The 23,166-nt window shown below is 37.0% G+C and overlaps 1 protein-coding gene across 7 annotated transcripts in view; it reads left to right on the forward strand.

The window, feature by feature from the left end:
* kalrna (kalirin RhoGEF kinase a) overlaps window positions 1-23,166 on the forward strand; it is a 252,578-nt gene that overhangs the window by 225,072 nt on the left and 4,340 nt on the right. For 6 of the 7 annotated variants that reach the window (XM_051905418.1, XM_051905420.1, XM_051905422.1 and 3 more), the window contains 13 exons: window positions 659-830; window positions 922-1,142; window positions 2,535-2,791; window positions 6,737-6,872; window positions 7,460-7,522; window positions 12,058-12,085; window positions 13,038-13,200; window positions 16,147-16,268; window positions 16,346-16,477; window positions 19,270-19,434; window positions 20,794-20,872; window positions 20,989-21,189; window positions 22,267-22,405. In XM_051905418.1, the coding sequence (XP_051761378.1) occupies window positions 659-830; window positions 922-1,142; window positions 2,535-2,791; window positions 6,737-6,872; window positions 7,460-7,522; window positions 12,058-12,085; window positions 13,038-13,200; window positions 16,147-16,268; window positions 16,346-16,477; window positions 19,270-19,434; window positions 20,794-20,872; window positions 20,989-21,189; window positions 22,267-22,405 (1,878 nt within the window). The remainder of the gene's footprint in view (window positions 1-658; window positions 831-921; window positions 1,143-2,534; window positions 2,792-6,736; window positions 6,873-7,459; window positions 7,523-12,057; window positions 12,086-13,037; window positions 13,201-16,146; window positions 16,269-16,345; window positions 16,478-19,269; window positions 19,435-20,793; window positions 20,873-20,988; window positions 21,190-22,266; window positions 22,406-23,166) is intronic. The other variant, XM_051905419.1, reaches the window with a different exon arrangement.

The raw sequence follows: 23,166 nt of genomic DNA on the forward strand, positions 1-23,166 counted from the left end.
ATCATCAGCGCAGTATATGTGCACAGTCTGATTTTTTTTTTTTTCTTCAGGTTTTTTTTGTACTAATTATTTTTTTTTTTTCGCAAAGTGGCAACACTGCCATGGGCTGTTGTTTTACAGTCAAAAAAGACAGATAAGACAGAACAACAGCAACAACAAACTGCTGAAGACAGCAACATTTATTTTATTGAGAGGAACACATGCAGCACATAATTACATATTTTCCGGATGTTTGCTAACAGTATACCGCTGCAATGGTATTTCTTTTTTACCCCTAAGCGAAGAACAAAAAATAACTTTGTTGTGAGTATATCGGGTCCTAAGAGATACCCACAACTGTAGTTTAAACAAGTACAAAGACATTTTTATTGATCATAAAACATAGCGCAGACACTTAACAAGGATGAAACTTTGTAGTGCACATGTGCCTAGTGCCTGTGTTCACACATGATATCAAATGGAGTATACTTTGAAAGGCAGTGCATTTGGCTGTATGCATATGCTAAGCGTTTGCGTCAAAACTTAATTATAATTTGGGCTTTACTGTTTGGGAGTTCTAAAAATTACAACGCTGGTTACTTGGCTGAAGCTGATACTAACGTGTGTGTGTGTGTGTGTGTGTGTGTGTGTGTGTGTGTGTGTGTGTGTGCGCGCGCAGGTGAGCTTCCTCGGTCTGGAAGAACATGTTGAAAATGATCCGTGTAAGTTTGTGCTGTCGTGTCGTGGGTCATCCGAACGTTTTACCCTGCAAGCGGCAAACACGGACATTAAACAGGTCTGGGTTCAGCATATCACCGATCTACTAGACTTACAGAGCAACTTTTTGTCAGGTAAGAAAATGTCCATGTGAATCTTAAACGTGTTGTTAAACTCTCCTCTTGTTGAGCTATTGAAACCATTTGTGCATCTATCTATCTACAGCTCTACAGTCACCCATTGAGTATCAGAAGGAACGTAGCGGCTCTCAATCTCTGACCCGAAACTCCTCCAGCAGTGGACGAATGGGTCAGTCCAACAGCAGGCCCAGCTCCACTGTGTCACTCGGAGCAGAAAAACCCTCTCTGTCTGGACGGAGCTCCACCCCGATAAAGCTATCTACCTCCAACGGTGGTCCATGCCATGACTCGGACAGATACCACAGGGTGAGGACACAGCACCTCTGCTAACATTAAACATGTGCATGCTAGAGTTTATAGTGGCTCAGAGAACACTGTGAACTCATCGATTGGTGCGTTGAGAGGACTTTTGCAAAAATGACTCTCCATCATGTGACCAAAAGCTAAGAAAAATGTTTACTTCTGCTGCAACTCTCTCTAACATACTGTAGGCATAGGGCTGCAAATACCGTTTCATGTTGACTTTATGCAGTAATATAAATCACAATTCATAGAGTTTCACACCTCATAGAGGTTAAAGTGGAACTGTTGGACATAGGATCAGGGATATTAAGCTAAAACTATGAGTATTCATAGTTTGAGTATTCATCAGTATTACTGAAACACTCACTATTCCCAGTGTTTAGAAATGAACTGCTGTTTTCTATCCTTGGTTTACTGTCCCTCAGTCTCAGGTTACGCATGTAACCATGGTTCCCTGAGAAGGAGAAAGAGACACTGCATCCTCTCATAGGACACTATGGGGAATGCCTCCAGCATGACTGATGTCTGAAGCATGTGTTTAAATGTGGCAATGTCATTGGCCAGCAACAGTCCGTGGCATCACTACTGGTGCGACCATTAGTAAAAAAAAAATTTTGCAGCCTTCAGGTGCATTTCTACGTTTTGATCTAAGATGATCTAAGGGGTCACAATACGCAATACACATCTAACCCCCTCGGGAGTTCAAGCGCCAGATTCTGTCATAACAGAACAGCCACGAATGCATCGCTATGAGTGCCTTCAACTCCCTTGAGAGCCGAATGCACTTGTGCAAACGCTAACTACCATCCCTCAGGAGAGAACAGAAAAGACAAAAGCTCCTTACCTGTTTCTGTAGATAGTTTTGCGAATGCATCCTACCCAGCACATCCAGCCTCTTCGAGTCAAAAGCATTCCACCCAAACACACATCCCACATTCGTAGAGAACAGGGACAATTCAAACAGAGCTTTTCATTGAGAAATCCTCACAATAGGCGCATTAAGCTCCCTCGAGAAAGTAAACCAGACACATATGCTTCCTGAAAACGCTTAAAAGAGACTTTCTTCATGATATTCACATTCACACATACGCAAACAAATGGATCCTGAAGACAAAGAAAGACATTGTTGCATTTAAACGTGCTTCAGACACCGGTCACACTCAAGGCATTCCCCATAGTGTCCTCAAGAGGACGCAGTGCGAGTTCCCATTCGAAAGGGAGAAACCCACTGAAAAAATTTAAATCCTTTAAAAAGATGTTACTGTGTTCTTAACTACTGATGTTTAAGGTTTGGTTATTGGACATATTAAGTGTTTTAACCATATATATCTCTTTTGTTTTTGTGTGTTTGTATTGTCTCTCTGTATGCCGCATACGTGGATGTGTTTCCTACAGCAGTTTGATGGTGTGGGCTGTAACGGATCATCGTCATCTTTGATGGTGACTCAGGACTATAACGCACTGAAAGAGAACGAGATCTGTGTCACGCAGGGTGAGACGGTGCAGATACTGGCCACTAACCAGCAGAATATGTACCTGGTGTACCGACCCGCTAACAGCCAATCACCAGCTGCGGAGGGCTGGGTGCCGGGACACATCCTGGGCCCCCTCACTAAACCCCTCATAGACACTACTGCTGACTCAAACATCAAGTAAGTGTCAGTCAATACTAACTGGAGCTATGATTGGATTTTTTTTTTTTTTTTTTTTTTTTTTTTTTTTTTAAACTGCACGCCCGTTTTTGAACACTCCCCCCACCCCATTCTGTTGGAACTAACCCGGATGTTTTGGACCCTTTTGCACAGGAAGTTTTGATTTTCTTCTTGAGCTTTTTTCTGGGCTAAAAGTTAAAAACGAACAGATAAATGTTAAAAGGACTTTAGCGAAGCCACATCGTTGTTATTTTGTAGACTGAGGATTTGCAAACAGTCTTACATCAGTGTGGAAATGGACACGTCTGGACACTTATTTCAGTTGCTAACACCATTTTTATTGTTTCTTTGTTTTGTGTTGATATAATTTTCTTTTGTTTTTGTGTGTGTGAAAAGGAAAAAAAAAGTGAAGGCCTTCTGAAGGATTTGGCCTGTTTCTCCTGACGGAGAACATATACTGTTGTCTATGGCAATTTTTTATAGATTGTGTATTTGTTTTAATTGTATTTTTGTATAGGCTTTTCTTTTGTTTTCTTCTACAGGATCACATGTTGGCTATTTACTGTAAATACTGTTGGTTTGTTTACTGTTTGTAGCACATTCCTGTAAAAAGCCTTTTGCACTATTTAAGTGAACCTTTATTAATGAAGTCAGGTTTGTGCAATAGAACTACAGTTGCAATGTTGTAGTGTAACTAATGATTTGAAATGTATTATTTTAAATATGTAAAATAAAATTTTGACATGCGCATGACTTAACACAACTTAGTCAAGTAGACTGTTTTATTTTCCTTTTTAATATAAAATAATAGTGTTAAGTGAATGCTAATAGTACATTTTAAGAAATCCTTCATTGTGTTTGCAGTGTTGAAGTGGTGCATCTTATTTTTATTATGTCTTTCATTTGTTTTATTTCATAATGTAGTGTGTAGAACACTTATTTTGCGTTTATACTAACCTCTCTGGTCCTTGACAGTAAAGGTTTGTGTGTGAAGCAGTATTTGCTGTGAATTATATGAACGATTGCTGTTCTCACACAAACCATGTGTCCACCATGCTGTAAGGATGTAGATTTATACCGCTCCAATTTATTTTATTTTTTTTATGTTTTTGAAAGAAGTCTCTTGTGCTCACCAAGGCTGCATTTATTTGATCAGAAATACAGTACAAAATACTAATATTGTGAAATATTATTACCATTTAAATGAACTGTTTCTATTTGAATATATTGTAAAATGTAATTTATTCCTTTGATGGTTAAGCTGAATTTTCAGCATCATTACTCCAATCCTCAGTGTCACAAGATCCTTATTTATTTTAATTATTATAATATGCTGATTTACTGCTCAAGAAACATTTTTCCTTAATGTTTTTTGTGGAAACTGTAAGACACTTTATCAGAATTCTTTGATAAATAGAAAGTTTAAAAAAATAGATTTTTATAACATTATAAATGTCTGGTAACACTTTAGTTTAGAGTCCATTTCTCACTATTATGTAGTTGCTTATTAGCATGCATATTACTAAGATATTGGCTGTTTATTAGTACATATGAAGCACATATCAATGCCTTATTCTGTATGACCTTATTCTACATCCCATAATCCTACCCAATACCTAAACTTTACAACTACCTTACTAACTATTAATCAACAGTAACTAGGAGTTTGATGCAAAAGTCGTAGTTATTAATTAATAGTGAGAGTTGGACCCTAATCTAAAACATAGTGGTGTCAAATCCATTAATCACATCTAACATAAATGTTTCTTTACATAATATATGTGTGTGTATTTATGTTATTACATTTTTATATTTTATATATATATGTCTGTGTGTATATTACACACATATATATATATATATATATATATATACAGTGCCCTCCACTAATATTGGCACCCTCAGTAAATATGAGCAAAGGCGGCTGTGAAAATAAATCTGCATTGTTTATCCTTTTGATCTTTCATTCAAAAAATTCACAAAAGTCTAACCTTTCATCAAAGTAAAACAATTGAAAGTAGGGGGAAACTCACATTATATATAATATAATCTAATATATATAATATATATAATATAATATTTTTTCTCCAATACATGTTGGCCACAATTATTGGCACCCCTAGAAATTCTTATGAGTAAATTATCTCTGAAGTATATTCCCATTCATATTTACATTTTTTTTTAGCACACCAGGGTGACTAGGAGCATGAAATTGCCCAGCCATGACTTCCTGTTCCACAGGAGTACAAATATGTGTAAACACAAAGGCCAAATTCCCTTGAGTAAAACCAAAGAATATAGTTCTGATGTGCTGCAAAAGATTGTTCAGCTTCACAAAATAGAAAGTGGCTGTAAGAAAATAGCTAAAGCATTGAAAATCCCCATTTCCACCATCAGGGCAATAATTAAGAAGTTCTAATCGACTAAAGATGTTACAAATCTGCCTGGAAGAGGACGTGTGTCTAAATCGTCCTAATGCACAGTGAGGAGGAAAGTTTGAGTGGCCAAAGACTCTCCAAGGATCACAGCTGGAGAATTGCAGAAATTAGTTGAGTCTTGGGGTCAGAAAGCCTTAAAAAAAATTACCAAACAGCACCTACATCACCACAAGTTGTTCGGGAGGGTTTCAAGAAAAATCCTCTGCTCTCATCCAGAAACAATCTCCAGCATATTCAGTTGTCAGACAAGACTGGAACTTCAAAAGGGACCGGCTTCTATGGTCAGATGAAACTAAAAAAAGAGCTTTTTGGCAGCAAACCCACCAGATGGGTTTGGTGCACACATGGATAAAAAGTACCCCATGCCCACGGTTAAATATACTGCTGGATCTTTAATGTTGGGGGCCTATTTTTCTGCTGGAGGTCCTGGACATCTTGTTCAGATACATGGTATCATGGATTCTATTAAATACCAACAGATAAAAAAATCAAAACCTGACCGCTTCTGCTAGAAATCTTATAATGGGCCGTGGTTGGATCTTCCATCAGGACAATGATCCAAAACAAACATCAAAACCAACACAAAAATTTGTCACTGAGCACAAAATGAATTTCTGCCATGGCCATCCCAGTCCCTTGACCTGAACCCTATAGAAAATGAGTGGAGTAAACTGAAGAGAAGAAGCACCAACATGGAGCTGGGAATCAGAAAGATTTGGAGAGATTCTGTATGAAGGAATGGTCTCTGATCTCTTGTCAGGTGTTCTCCAAACTCATCAGGCATTATAGATGAAGACTCAGAGCTGTTATCTTGGGAAAAGGACGTTGCAATAATTGGCAAAAATTGCCAAAAATTGTGGCCAACGTGAACGAGAGAAAAACATTTATTTCATAATGAGCTTTCCCCCCCATTTTCAGTTGTTTTACTTAAATGAAAGGTTAGAATTTTGTGATTTTTTTTTTTTTTTTTTTTTTTTTTTTTTTAAATGAAAGATCAAAAGGATAAACAATGCACATTTATTTTCACAGCCGCCTTTGTTCATATTTACCAAGGGTGCAAATATTAGTGGAAGGCACTGTATGTATGCATATATATACCCCAAACTTTTGAACTACGTATTTAAATATAATGCAGACATAATAAAACAAAGAATTAACTGTACAAGATTATACTTGTGTAATACTGAAATACAGTGTATAATAATATTTGGGCACACTTAAGAAAACACACTAATTCAAGCACACTTAAGCACATCTGAATGCTGTACTTGGGTGTCGAAATACTTTTTGAGGCATCTATAAATGGAACTGGATGATGATAAAAATAGGTTAACAGCACTGAGTATCTTGCTGTTTGCCGTTTCTTTTTTTGGACTTCCAAAAAAGAAGTTATTTTCCTTCCTGAAATAATTTTCCCCTCAAGCACTTTAATTTGCTTTTCCTCGCTGTTAATTTGCATTTCCACCAGCGTGTTTGGGTTTGACAACTTGATGTTTTGACACAACAGGAAATCTCTCTCGTGGAACACGCTTCGCGCTCGCAAGCGTGCAGAGAAGGACAGTGCGCCCCTCAAAAGTGACATAAAAGTTGAGAATGGACTGCGTAAGCCAAAGGAAATTCTCAGCAGCAAGGTCACTGAGAAAGTGAGTAGGAGGATGAGGAGGGAGTGTGTGTGCGCTCTCGTGTGTGTGTGTTTGTGTGGGCTGCATCCTCACCTGTGTGGAAATAAACACTGAACACATCACTCACCCCACTTGTGTTTGTCCAATGACAGTATGACTGACAGAAACGCACAACATTTCAAATATTAGCTTTTGTTCCATTTTTTTTTTTCTTTTAAAAAAGCCATTATATATTTTAATTAGAAAAGCTGAATGATTACGACATAATCTGCTAACAACTGCATGACTATAAATATATACTGTAGTACAATACAGGCTGGGTAGGATTTTTTTTTTTTTTTTTTTTTTTGGATCCCAATACTTCTCAATAAATTAATAAACATTTGTTTAATAAACTTTTTTATTATCATCACTATTTTGATTTGGTAATATACTACAGTATAAAAATGATACTGATGATGATATGAATAAGTAGTTAATTTCAAAAGATAAGGATTGTTGTATTCCTGTCATTTTGGCCTGGGGTTCTTTCAGACTGTAAACTCCATCCCTCTGTATTCCTGTACTTGTGAGTGTGTAACATTTCTCTCTCTCAACCCGAACCACAGGAGTCCCGCAGCTCAGACGAGTCCGATTGTGAGGATGAACTAGACCCCAAAACTAGTATGGAGGTAGAGATACTGATCTCAATGCATGCTGCCCAGTAGATTAATATTTTTTATTTACTTATTGGTGGTATTATTTTAAATAAAATGAACTGAATAGTAAATAGCTTTTGAAGCCCTTTTACATTTTATTTGGCTTAAGTTGTTGTTGGTAAATTATGATTTTAACTAATTGTGTGGAGTGACTGGTATAAAGGGCCATTCACACCAATTATGATAACTATAACAATAACTATAACTATAAAGTTTTAATAATCATTTTAATTCTATGAAAAGTCCACCCCACAACTTTAACGATAACAACACTAAGGAACGATAATTGCTGAGATCACTTTCAGAACATGAACGATAAAAACACTGACAGCCAATCCGAATTCACCTGACTTAAAAGAGCTTGAGCTTTTGAACTGCAGACAGCATAACCATATGCGCTTATAATAAACAGAACGTTATTGTCAGTTGGTGTGGATGCTAATATAGTTATCGTTATAGTTATCTCTCTTGGTGTGAACGGGCCTCAACCCTAGTGAAAAGCTTTTGCAATGTTCAGGAAGAAATGCTAGCTTATACTGTAATCAATGTCTCAAAGAGTATATATGTCACATGATCTCACTGAGTGCATGTTTATTTCAGTGGCATTAAATTTCTCACTGGAGAAAGTGTGGTCAGTTGGTGGCTAATCTGCAAAAATCTGATATATCATATTTTTCTTTTTTACCTCAAATCAGGCTAAAAGTCTTTTTTGTGACTGTTCTAGAGTAGAAAGACCAGGTGCTACCTCTGTCAGAAAGGTGATTGGCTCTTATACCTGAAAGGCGGGACTTCCATTCCGACAGCCAGAATAATAAAATAATAAAATAATAATAATAATAATAATAATAATGTGCTGCCGGTCAAATAAAAGAGAGATTTGTGTTTGATATCATTATTACATCACACTAGAAATCCAAAGTCAGTTGGAGTGCATTGGGTTTTGGAAATCACAAGCAGTGTGCTGTGGTTCTATACTGTACTTCTCATTTTGGCCAGTGTATTTGGTCCGGATTCAGGATTTCACATTTTACAGGATATAGCACACTGCAGAAATTGCATCAATAGTATGATATTATGCTATTCTGAACAGACGGTGGTTGAATACCAAATAGCAATCTAACATACTACTCTTGATATTTTCCCATATCTTTATATGCAGTGTTGGGGGTAACGCATAACAAGTAACGGAAATTACGTAATCAGATTACAAATTACTTTGTTTTAACATTTATTGACTGACAGCTCTCCTGTCCCCATGTTTAAAGGGTTAGTTCACCCAAAAATGAAAATAATGTCATTTATTACTCACCCTCATGTCGTTCCACACCCGTAAGACCTTCGTTCATCTTTGGAATGAAAACTAAGATATTTTTGTTGAAATCCGATGGCTCAGTGAGGCCTGCATAGCCAGCAATGACATTTCCTCTCTCAAGATCCATTAAATCAGTTAATGTGAGTACAGTGGTTCAATATTAATATTATAAAGCGACGAGAATATTTTTGGTGCGCCAAAAAAACAAAATAACGACTTGTATAGTGATGGCCGATTTCAAAACACTGCTTCATGAAGCTTCGGAGCGTTATGAATCTTTTGTGTCAAATCAGCGGTTCGGAGCGCCAAAGTCACGTGATTTCAGCAGTTTTCATCAAATCTAATTTAATGCTTTTTAATGCCTTTTTAATGCCAATTTTTAAATTTTTAATGCCATATATATATATATATATATGGCATTAAAAATGTAAAAATTTATCGACATTTATTTTATATATATATATATATATATATATATATATATATATATATATATAATAAATGTCGATAAATTACATAATACCGCAATTAGAATATTCATCATGTCATTGTTGTATTCGCATTCTGCCAAGTGTCAGCCCTTTACATTTGTTTGCTTCTCTGGAGCTACCCTTTTTGCTCACATAATATAATTTTATACAGCCAAATTCCCAATACAATTGTTTCATCTATATATTTTTCTGTTTTTGTTGTCAGACAATATGAAATGGTGACTGAAACGCGGCCGATTAATACTACATGCAGGCCTCGACATAGCCTTGTCATGTGCTTGTCCTTCAGACAAGTAAATCGGTCATTCACTTGTACAAGTAGAACAGTTGCTTGGTGTAAATATAAATTTATTCTGAAACAATATCCTTTCAGAATATTGCAGCTTTGATATATTTAAATCTGCTGTATGATTATCATCATCTGACATTTTTAAATTCATGTTGTATGATTCATGTTGTATGATTCATCTTTCATTTTAAATTCTTAAATTTGATCAACAAATTCAATTAGAATAAGACACTAAAGGCTGTTACCAATCAAATTAAATAATTTACAACAATAAAAAAAATACAACTGTATTAAATAATGTTATGGGATTGTTTTAAATATTTTTTGAAAATACACATAAGAAATGTTGGGGGGGGGGGGGTCATTGAGTCATTCGTTCAAACGATTCGTTACAATGGCTAATTCATTCAAGAATGAGGCAATTGTTTATGAACAGGTCATTGAATCTTTGAACCGATTCGTTCAAAACGCTGAATCATTCAGTAATGAAATCAGTGTCACGTTTTTAATCGTGATTGTATTTAGGAAAACAGCATTGGTCGTGTGATTTTGCTTAACTGTATCCAGTTATAAAAACTCCACTTTGAATCAGACTCCTTGTCAAGCCAGGCAAGTAAAATTCTCTTTCACTTGCCCCTTCAAAAAATCAATTTAACCCGGACTATTTGACAAGCGTTAATGTCGAGCCCTGACATGTTAAACCAGCGCTAAAATCCTGATTTATAATCGAGACGTTGTCTGACAAAATCACCATACACATAATATAAAGACATTTAATGTGATTTTGGCTATATATACACGTAAAATGATCACTCAGGTTAGAAGCAATAGTATCTATTTTATTTGTTCTCTGACAGAGCGCACACTCGCACATCCTCAACTGAATGCGCTGATCCTCTCAGTCAGTCACTGAACAGAACAGACGCAGAGAGAGATGCGCATGCGGCAGGAAAGCAAGATCTCGCGCTCGTGCGGCTGTAAAGGGGGGGTTTCGGAATCTAGATCAGGTTAACAAGTCTTTCTTGGAAAAAAAAAAAAGTCGCAAAAGGGGTCTGAAAAGTCGCTAAGTTGGCAACACTGATGCAGCCTTCCATCTCCAAGCCCCCGGCCACCGCTGTCCAAAACGGCGTTACGGCAATTTTGCACCGGATGGTGGCAATTACCAAACTGGTTCCGCGTGTGTATCACACCAATGTACATATTTTGCGACAGCAAATCAAAGTTATTAATTATGAAGGCTATATTCAAAATAAACTTGTAGTATTATTTTTCTTAAATTATCTTTCACAAAATCCATTTAATGGCTTTTAATGCTTTTTAACCGCTGATACCCTGTTAATGACGCAGTGTTTTGAAATCGGCCATCACTATATAAGTCGTTTTTTTTTTTTTTTTTAACGCACCAAAAATATTCTCGTCGCTTTATAATATTAATATTGAACCACTGTACTCACATGAACTGATTTAAATATGTTATTAGTACATTAATGGATCTTGAGAGAGGAAATGTCATTGCTGGCTATGCAGGCCTCACTGAGCCATCGGATTTCAACAAAAATATCTTAATTTGTGTTCCGAAGATGAACGAAGGTCTTACGGGTGTGGAACAGCATGAGGGTGAGTAAGCAATGACACTATTTTCATTTTTGGGTGAACTAACCCTTTAAGTGCAGAGGCCTTGTATGTGAACATGATCACATGAAAAATTCAGTATTCCTCAAAATGAATGAAAACAGTGAAATGCAAACTCTGAATATTACTCAATAATTAAATGTTAAATTACACAAATATACTTTGTATTTAATCTCACTTTATTAACCAGTGTCTTTGCTGCTGATCTTTGATGATCCAATTCAACCATACTAAGCAAGTATGATTTTAGAAAAACATCACATTTTTTACTGCTGAAATAAGAGTGTTGAACTTCCTTCTCCTGCATCCTATTCTTCTGCAATCCAGAATGGCAGCACAACTGAAAGGTTTGTTTGAACTGCGCCCTCTACTGTACAGGCGTAAATATGCATTTCCTTCAGCCTAAGGCTTATTCAATTTCACTTTTGGTGTGAAAGGGCCTTTAACATTTTGCCAAAAACCAAAACCAACAAACAAGCCAAGCCCAGGTGAGAAAAACACAAAAACCTAACGTAATGCATAGCTTTCCATAAAAGGTAATATTGTAACGCAAGACTTTCCCCTTAACTTTCCCCAACACTGTTTATATGGCAGAAATAGTAAGAGTAGTATGCTATTTCAAATTCAGCCAGTGTCTGTCATCTCATGCGATGGTACTGCCCTCTGCTGGCTCGTGCTGAAGTGACACAACATTAAGCTTTCCTTCAGAATCAGTGCTTTATATGACCCTCTGAAATGCTGCACCTCTGTATGCATCTGTAACACTCATCTGTCTGTTTTGCAGTTGTTGAACCCTAATTTCATCCAAGAGGGTGAGTTTATGAATGTACAGATGCTGTGATGTTCGGTTTGTCTGTATTTTTCACTAGCAGGGTAAGATGTGGGAAGATGCCCCATTAGACGCGATGTGCATTTACTTATAAATTGTTACATTTAGATACAAGTTTAGCATGTGCAGGATTATGATGCATGAGCCAATGTGTTAAGGGTAACAAATAGAAATATTTGCTCATTTAGTTCTTATAGCACAAAATGTGAATTATTTAAAGAGATATGTATAAATTACTTCTGATAACATCTGGTAATATTATTATATATTGTAATATTTCCAAACTTTTGAGAGGTACTGTTTCTCTCTCTCTGTGTCTCTTATTTATTTATATTTTTTTTTGTGTGTGTATGTGTGTGTGTACAGTACCTGTAAAAAGTTTGGAAACATTACAATTTTTAAATGTTTTTGAAAGAAAAAATATTTTTAAAAGTCTCTTCTTCTCACCAAGGCTACATTTACTTAATCAAAAAATACAGTAAAAACTTATTAAAGGAAGTGTTTTCTAGTTGAATATGTTTTAAAACAATTTATTCCTGTGATCAAAGCTGAATTTTCAGCATCATTACTCCAATCTTCAGTGTCACATGATCCTTCAGAGATCATTTTAATATGCTGATTTTGTGCTCAGGTAACATTTCTTGAATAATTATTTCATAAAATGATGGCAGACAAAGCAGATAATAAATTAATTTGAAAGGTAAATGTATTCTGTGACTTATATACACACATATGAATTTATACATATTTAATAGCCCACATCTTACCCTATATATTGTTGAGTGGTCATATGTATGTCACATGTAGCTTGTTTTAGAATTTGAATCAGCCACGTGAAATTTTATATTATTATGTGGATTTTTCATATACAGCAGTTGTGTGTTTTAATAAATAAATGGTGTAGTCTGATTTTAAATCTTGCATCTGTAATACAGTGGCTCCAGAGTTCCTGACCCCTCTAGCGGACGTGACGTGTGCTCTGGGGGAGACGGTGGTTCTGTGTTGTAAAGTGTGCGCTCGACCCAAGCCCACAATCACCCTGAAAGGACCCGATCAAAGTCTGCTGGTCAACAATAACCGATTCACTATCAATATCAGGTACAAATCCACAATCGGTCACAACACAGACTGTGAGCACGAGTTAAACTGAAACTCAGGAAAGGTAAAGAAGCCATATGTTTTCCTTTTCCTTGCGTGTGTAATGTATCTGGTGGTGGCTGAACTGCACAGTTACAAAACTCATAGTTTCCCACAAAAGGGATTTAATCTAACAGAGAACACTGCTCCAGACCTGCCTAAAATGCATCCATCAAAGTCCAGATATTACTTTCACAAATGTCTACGGCTCTGTCCCAAATGGCACCCTAAACACACGCAGTCTTCCTACTCCGTTTGACTGCCAGGAAGAAGTCTGCTCACACCAGTGCGGGCTCAGCAAAAGTGCCTATCGAGGGTACATATCAACCGCAAAAGGGCCGCTCATGAGCACCCTTCAGAAAACTAAAATGACAAATGGGACACCATATGGTCTTGTGGACTTCATGCTCACATGCATGCACCGGCCATTGTAAGTCCACAGGACTGTAAGTGCATATGAAGTGTGCTATTTGGGACAGAGCCTACGTCACAATGTCACATATTAGCATAATGCCCTCCCAAAGGCATACGCAAAGAAAGAAGATGAGGCTTCAGTGAATTTGTAGTGTTGTCTTCATGTCTGTGTGTTTGGATGCGAAAGCAAACCCACTTTGTTTTGGCCTTCCGAAAACTGATTAAATCAGTGGTTAAGCTTCATTTATAAAACTGATCCTAAGCAGTACAACCCAAAAGTTTGCTTGTATTCAGTGCCTTTTTTCCTGAACTTGGGATAGTACAACGCTGGCTATACACAAATCGTGTTTGCAAAGTTGGTTCCGATCAATCCACATTTCAGAATTGGACTCGGGCTCAAACGATACGGTAAAACCGACAACATTAACTGTTTGTGTTTAGAGTTGTTATAGAGGCTTTGGAAGCTGAAGCTTGCGATTATGGTAAAGGTCCTCACATTTCCGATACACGCTTGAAGGGCCTCATATATAAAGTGTGTGTACACACAGATTTGATCGTAGAGTGTGCATACGCTAAAATCCATGCTAACACTCATATTTGTAAAAACGGTCTTTGACATGGAAAAGTGTTTAGCACCACGTCAGGGTCTGAGCAGACGTACACACTTTCCTTGTCAGAGTTTTGCAGGTTTTTGGAAATCTAAGCTATTATTACTAAGCTAAAATAAAGGATTTGGACAATGGCTGGTGGTCTTTTATATGTTAATGACATTAATTAGGTGTCGTTTACAACGCGGAAAACTGAAACCATTCAGCTGCGCACAAGTTCAAGATCATTTGCAATTTATAGATTTCACATCTGAAAGAGAGGCGTACGTTGATTCTATGAATCACACATACACACATCTGAGAAATGATCGTAAGATCAAATTTGCACGGTTTCTCTGCAACATTTTATAAATGAGGCCCCACGTGTTTGGCCAATCCCAGAGCACTGGGTCGGCTGGCCAATCAGAGCACTCTGAGCTTTTTGGAAGAAGAGGATTTGTAAAAACCAGAACTCAATCAGAGCATTTCAGACAGACTGGGAATAGAGGTGCTGTAATAATGTACAGTATGTGGAAGATAATGTTTTTGAACATTAAAGCGTGTTAACCTATTCTTTTACACCCAATAAACCAAATAATGAACTTTTAAAATAACATCATATGATCCCTTTAAAGGGTTAGTTCACCCAAAATTTCTGTCATTAATTACTCACCCTTATGTCGTTCCACACCCATAAGACCTTCGTTCATCTTCAGAACACAAATTAAGATATTTTTGATGAAATCCGAGAGGTATATGACTCGTCCATAGACAGCAATTTATCCACCACTTTCATGGTCCAAAAAGGTACCTAAAGACATCGATAAATCAGCCGACGTGACTGCAGTGGCTCAACCTAAATTTTACGAATCGACGAGAATACGAAATTTTGTGCAAAAAAACAAAAAAATAATGACTTTATTTAACAATATATTCTCTTCTGTGTCATTCTCCTACACTGTTTACGTCCAGCGCTTCCAGGTTCCATGTCAGAACACCGACTCAATTTTGGCCAACTCCTGCTTCAGCATCACACGCATGTGTCAGGCTGCTCACATAAACCGCGTCGGCCAATACTGAGGTGACGCTCTCACATAGAACCTGGAAGCGCTGCATGTAAGCAGTGAACGAATGTCTTACGTGCGTGGAACAATATGAGGGTGAGTAATTAATGACAGAATTTTCATTTTTGGGTGAACTAACCCTTTAAAACACTTGTTCTCCTGGTACAATCCACCCTGGAGTGGATTATTGAAATTCTCTATTGAAATGTGTTTATTAGAGTTTAACTGATTGGTTTCAGGAAAGTGTTCAGGAATGGAGAATGTCATCTGAATTTGTTCTGTGGGAAAACTGCACCCATGTGACCACATAAGTCTCACTGTTATGTAACTGTCCCATGATTCCTCCAAGATTCCAATTTTCTTCTTATCAACTGCACCAGTGACTGTGGCTTTTAATCCACCTATACAAGAGCACTGTACAACCAAAACACATTTTTGTGATTTTTTTTTTTTTTTTTTCCCCACTCCCTACCCACTGTTTATTATTACATACACATCACATCTTTAACTCTCTATGGAGCACATAAAAAAGTTCAAATACATCCCTAAACCTGATATCCAAGTATGTTTATGTTATGACTTACTGTATGAACTTTGACCTAGATACATGTAATTTAAACATAAACAACACATAGCGTGTTTCTTGTTATATTTGCTGAATGTTGATTTTATATTTTGCAATAACAGGTTGGATTTTGTTTTCTACTGCCCTGAATAAGCTATTTTATATGACAGATGTTTACATACAGTCATACACTATTACTAATGATACCTGTGCCATTTGATTATTCATCTGAAAATAACTTTCTCAATCTGTGTGTGCTGTGCCTGATCCACTTCAGGGATACAGGTGATATCGTGTTGAAGATCTGTAATCTAATGCCACAGGATACCGGCATCTACACGTGTGTGGCTGTGAACGATCATGGCACAGCCTCCTCATCTGCATCTATTAAAGTACAAGGTGAAAAGACACAGAGAGAAATAAAGATGGGTGTTCATCTGTCCACATGTTGTAATTAGAGTTGTTCTCTGGTCCAGGTATCCCAGCAGCCCCTGCTCGACCTGTGGCTCAGGAAGCCAGCAGCACTGCAGTGATTGTTCACTGGCTTCCCCCAGCCAGCTCAGGAAACTCTGCCATCTCCAGCTACACTGTGGAATACAGGCAGGAAGGTAAACAATTACACACTGCCAAGTCCCAGCACTCTTGGCACAGCAACACTGACAAATATCCACTGAGATATTGTTGTTGTAATGAGAGACACTTAATCGGCTCATGTTGCTCTCTTGAAATAAAAGACTTTGATGTACTGTACAATGTAGAATAAAACTCTGCTCTCTACTCTCACATTTAGATTCCTCCCCAATCCACCAACAACACTGATTGGAACTAAACAGCTCTGTGTTGTCACAACTGTGAGCACATTAACATATGATTGCCCACATTTACATATCGTCACCTTTTCTGTGCTCAGTGATTTAAAGGTGCAGTAAGAGATTTCTGTGAAACAGTTGATATTTGAAATCACCCCAAACAGACACACCTCTCCCTTCATTGCTCCACCCACAAAATGCATGAACACGCAATGCATGTGAAGAGTTAATTTGCAAAAACGTTAAATGCCACTTTTTCTGACTGCTATGCGTTATTCTCCACATATAGCATGTTCTGAACCAGAAAAGCCGGTATTGTCCACTGTCAAGCGAGTCGTCGCGAGTTCACATTTTACAGCAGAAACCGACAAGTGCCCTTGTTGTTTGTGTACAGAAACTGATAAGTCCGTTTTAGCGAATCAGCGCGCAGTATTCAGGTCAGTTGACAAGGGTGCTAGTCACTTCGAAAAGACGTGCTAGCTGAGGGGAGTTTTGTTGACTAAAAGTGATAGAGGATTTATAATTTCGACTCCTTCAAGTCCTTGTACACCATACATGTCTTACATGCTGAACCCTTGGTTGTCGTTTTTGCCTTTGTGTGTGTGTGTGCGTGAGTGTGTTTGAGTGTGTTTTAAATGCAATGACAAAGCAATTACTTGGTTTAGTTTAACTCTGAAACATGAAATGTGGAGTTATCTGCTTTTGCTATATATATATACAGGTGCTGGTCATATAATTAGAATATCATCAAAAAGTTGATTTATTTCACTAATTCCATTCAAAAAGTGAAACTTGTATATTATATTAATTCATTACACACAGACTGATATATTTGTTTATTTCTTTTAATTTTGATAATTATAACTGACAACTAAGGAAAATCCCAAATTCAGTATCTCAGAAAATTAGAATATTACTTAAGACCAATACAAAGAAAGGATTTTTAGAAATCTTGGCCAACTGAAAAGTATGAACATGAAAAGTATGAGCATGTACAGCACTCAATACTCCTTTTGTCTGAATTACTGCAGCAATGCGGCGTGGCATGGAGTCGATCAGTCTGTGGCACTGCTCAGGTGTTATAAGAGCCCAGGTTGCTCTGATAGTGGCCTTCAGCTCTTCTGCGTTGTTGGGTCTGGCATATCGCATCTTCCTCTTCACAATACCCCATAGATTTTCTATGGGGTTAAGGTCAGGTGAGTTTGCTGGCCAATTAAGAACAGGGATACCATGGCCTTAAACCAGGTACTGGTAGCTTTGGCACTGTGTGCAGGTGCCAAGTCCTATTGGAAAATGAAATCGGCATCTCCATAAAGTTGGTCAGCAGCAGGAAGCATGAAGTGCTCTAAAACGTCCTGGTATACAGCTGCGTTGACCTTGGACCTCAGAAACAGTGGACCAACACCAGTAGATGACATGGCACCCCAAACCATCACTGACTGTGGAAACTTTACACTGGACCTCAAGCAACGTGGATTGTGTGCCTCTCCTCTCTTCCTCCAGACTCTGGGACCCTGATTTCCAAAGGAAATGCAAAATTTACTTTCATCAGAGAACATAACTTTGGACCACTCAGCAGCAGTCCAGTCCTTTTTGTCTTTAGCCCAGGTGAGACGCTTCTGACGCTGTCTGTTGTTCAAGAGTGGCTTGACACAAGGAATGCGACAGCTGAAACCCATGTCTTGCATACGTCTGTGCGTAGTGGTTCTTGAAGCACTGACTCCAGCTGCAGTCCACTCTTTGTGAATCTCCCCCACATTTTTGAATGGGTTTTGTTTCACAATCCTCTCCAGGGTGCGGTTATCCCTATTGCTTATACACTTTTTTCTATCACATCTTTTCCTTCCCTTCGACTCTCTATTAATGTGCTTGGACACAGAGCTCTGTGAACAGCCAGCCTCTTTTGCAATGACCTTTTGTGTCTTCCCCTCCATGTGCAAGGTGTCAATGGTCGTCTTTTGGACAACTGTCAAGTCAGCAGTCTTCCCCATGATTGTGTAGCCTACAGAACTAGACTGAGAGACCATTTAAAGGCCTTTGCAGGTGTTTTGAGTTAATTAGCTGATTAGAGTGTGGCACCAGGTGTCTTCAATATTGAACCTTTTCACAATATTCTAATTTTCTGAGATACTGAATTTGGGATTGTCCTTAGTTGTCAGTTATAATCATCAAAATTAAAAGAAATAAACATTTGAAATAGATCAGTCTGTGTGTAATGAATGAATATAATATACAAGTTTCACTTTTTGAATGGAATTAGTGAAATAAATCAACTTTTTGATGATATTCTAATTATATGACCAGCACCTGTGTGTGTGTGTGTGTATGTATGTATGTATGTATATATATATATATATATTATTGTTGTATACTATTGTTGTTTTAGTATTTTTAGTGCAAGAAGAGTTCAGAAATAAATACATTTCTACAGAAGTATAGAGTATAGCATCTTTATTTAGCTCCATGCATACTATTTTGTCTGCAAAGTTAAAGTTATTCATCCTGAAACTTATAATGTCTGTTAAGATTCATAAACTGAAACACTTAAAGAAAAACTACATTTCTGTTATTTTGTGTGTATTTGTGTGCAGACTCTCTGGTGTGGCAGAAGTCAGTGGTCTCCACTGCAGATGTGTGTGTGAAGATTGAGAATCTGATTCCTGGTGGGCACTATCAGTTCAGAGTCAGTGCCAGTAACCCCTGGGGCATCAGCCCACCCAGTGAACCCTCAAACATGGTGACTTTACCCAGCACAGGTGAGGACAATCACATCAAACAGAAGTGCTTTACTCTAAGGGAACTACCTTCCTCTCTCATCCAGATTTCTAACAATATTAGGCTGTATAAATGATGACAATTTTTAATTTTTGTGTGAACAGTACACTCTTACATATCCTACAGTTTCTATTAAACCACCACTCAGGCTGCCATTGGTACCATCAGCTGTGCCATTATTAATACAATTTACCTCTATTTTTGATGCTTAAGTAGCTTTAATATCAGTCACTTTAATATTTTTAGAAAACATTGGGGTTTTTTTTTCCCCCTTTGCCATTAATAATACAATTTACCTGTACTTAAAACTACTTTAAGCATTAAAAGTACAGGTAAATTTGATTAATAATGGCAAAAGAAATTCTACAATTAAAAAAAAAAAGCCATTATTAATAACATTTACTTTTGATGTTACTTTAATATTTTTAGTTGTTAATTTAAGTTAAAAAGAAGAGAAAAAAAAATCTGCCAGTGCAGTAAGACAAAATATATTCAAGATATAATATATTAAACATTTCAATATTTTACACATTGTTGCTTCTCACAAAATACTCATTAAGAATATGATTTTTTGTAGTGCAATTGATTTCAGTAGAGTTTGATAGTCACAAACATACTGTCCACAACACACACAAATGTTGGGTAAAATTATGGCTTCAAAGGGTTAGTTCACCCAAAAATGAAATAAATCTGTCATTAATTACTCACCTTCATGTCGTTCCACACCAGTAAGACCTCCATTCATCTTCAGAGCATAAATTAAGATATTTTTGATGAAATCCAAGATCTTAATTTGTGTTCTGAACATGAACGAAGCTCTTACAGGTTTGGAATGACATGAGGGTGAGTAATTAATGACAGAAGTTTCATTTTTGGGTGAACTAACCTTTTAATCCGATTTCACTATTTTTAACTGATTTTAAACTTTTAATTTTTTTCACTGAGCTTGTTGCATTGCAATCTGGGATTGACTTGTCGGGTAAAGATACATGCAATGCTACCTTCTATTTCAGCAAAAATAAAGTAGAAAGAAGCATAATTATGCCACGTATACCCTTTGGAAAAGCCTGTGTCAAAACTGTACATGATGCCTGCCAATCCTGGTCCTTGAGGACCTTGATCAAACTCACCTGCCTGTAGCTTTCTAGTAATCCTGAAGAGCTCAATTAGCTGGTTCAGGTGTGTTTGATTAGGGTTGGAGCTAAACTCTGCAGGACCAGGGTTGAGAATGCCTACTGTAAAGTATTGTTTTGGTAGACAGCACAAGGTTTAGGAACAAAACTGATTCTTCTGTCAAAACACTGTTCTTATTCTCTTTTTTTTCTCTCTCTTTTATGAAGCCTCAACATATGACGGCACTGGAATCCAGTGGAAAGACAACTTTGAATCTGCCTTCACAGAATTATGTGAAATTGGACGGTAAAGATAAATATGTTTTTACCTTCATTAAAATGCAGTCTAGCATCATTGATCCTGTCAGTAACAAACTCTGACATTTTTTTTTTTTTTTTTTTTCCATATGCTCCCTGTTTCAGGGGTCGTTTCTCAGTGGTGAGGAAGTGTCTCAGTAAGGCCAGTAAGAAGGAGGTTGCTGTGAAATATGTCAATAAGAAGATGCAGAAGAAAGAGCAGGTTGCCCATGAGGCAGATATCCTACGTCATGTCCAGCATCCCCAGCTGGTGGCGCTGATTGATACCTATGAGTCGCCCACAGCCTACATGCTGGTTCTTGAGCTGTGAGTAAATCCATTTGGAAAGCAAATACACTTCCATTGACACAACAGTTATATATGGAAGCTTGTATCCGCCACAGAATTTTAAAAATATAAAAGATAATTGTGAATTTTTTTTCTCAGAATAGCGAGATATAAATTCGCAATTGTGAGAAATAAAGTCAGAATAGTGAGTTATAAAGAAATAAAGTCTCGCAATTGCGAATTTGTATCTTGAAATTCTGACTTTTTCTTGCAATTGCAAGTTTATATCTCACAATTCTGACTTCTTTTTTTAAGAATTGTGAGACAAACTCGCAATTGCGAGTTATAAGGTCCAATTCTGAGGAAAAAAGACTGACTTTATAACTTGCAATTGCAACTTTGTCATGCAATTTTGACTTTATAACCCACAATTGTGACTTTATATCACACAATTTTGAGGAAAAAGTCAGAATTGTGTTTATATCACGCAATTCTGAGAAAAAAAGTCAGAATTGTGAAAAAAAATTCACAATTACCTTTTTATTTTTACCTTTTTTTCCTTTTTATTCAGTGGTGGAAACAAACTTCCATAGTTATGAGCCTAGACTAGACAAATCAGTTAGCCATTTTCACACTTCTGGGTTTTTGGCTTCCAGAATGGCCCATGCCGGGTAAAAGTTTTTTCCGGTAACAGTGATAGATAGCCAAGCCTTAGAACCAGTTCTGGAATCAAAGTCGTTTTACGAATTAAATGTCATGAAAATGCAAAGACTGATAGTTATGTTGTATACGTGGTCTTGGAAATTAATTATGTCTTAGTTTAATCATTTTAATCAGTCAGGATTAGTTATAACATATGCTTAAATGCTGGATGTAATGTCATGAGATCAATACATGCTGTATATTTTTTTTTAAACGTAGTATAACACAAAATTAGATGTTTTGAAGAATATTCATGCTGGAATTGTCCAGACCACAAAGGAATATGAGTGTGGCTGGCATGAGACCAAAAACGCAGATACAAACTAGTATTTTTGCATTTCCAGTTGCATCGACCAAAGGCTTTTTTTTTTTTTTTTAAATGACGCATTGATATGATCATATTTATGTGTTCAGTGTTGAAGATGGGCGTCTGCTGGACTATTTAGTGGCTCACGATGAGCTGATGGAGGAGAAGGTGGCGTTCTTCATTAAAGACACACTGGAAGCTCTGCAGCATCTGCACATCTGCAGAGTAGCTCATCTGGACCTCAAGGTGAAACATTATACCACCACATCAGCATATTTAGAGCTTATTTAGTAAAAAGTAGAAGTTTAACAGACACTTATCCAAAGAAACCCACTCAGAACACCTTAGCAACTGCATAGCAGCACCAAGCAACCACCAGTACATTTAGCCATGCAGCAGTGTGCTAAAAACCTAAAATAAAACTAGCAACATTAGCAACCATCTAACAATACGATACTAACCAAGATCAAGTAACCAGCTGCATAACAATGTTCTAAAAACAATTCTAACATCTTAGCAACTACAGAGCAACCACCAAGAAAACCCTAACAACTTCATAGCAGCATGCTAAAAACCTAAATAAAACCAAAGACTGTATATACCAAGATTGTTCACTTATATTACTATGAAAGGGAGAAACTGTAATGCAAAATATAATTGATGTAATACAGGAGGTCCCGCCTTCTAAATAAAAGAGTCAATCGACAAAGCTTCAGTTCTCATAGAAACCATCAGTGTCTTGAGACTGCACGTTGGCTGGACCAACTTTAAAATATACACTTTTTAACACTATTTGAGCATAAGAAACAATTTTGTTAAAACGATTTTATTACTGATTTGAAATATGTAATTATTAAAATGTGAGCTTAATCAGAATTTTCGGTATGAGATTTCAGTATTACCCCATTTAAAGTATTAGTTCACTTTAAAATGAAAATTACCCTTAAGCTTTACTCACCCTCAAGCCATCCTAGGTGTATATGACTTTCTTCTTTCTGATGAACACA

The sequence above is a fragment of the Ctenopharyngodon idella genome, chromosome 9 (genome assembly GCF_019924925.1).
Source record: "Ctenopharyngodon idella isolate HZGC_01 chromosome 9, HZGC01, whole genome shotgun sequence".
NCBI classification, from domain to species: domain Eukaryota; kingdom Metazoa; phylum Chordata; class Actinopteri; order Cypriniformes; family Xenocyprididae; genus Ctenopharyngodon; species Ctenopharyngodon idella.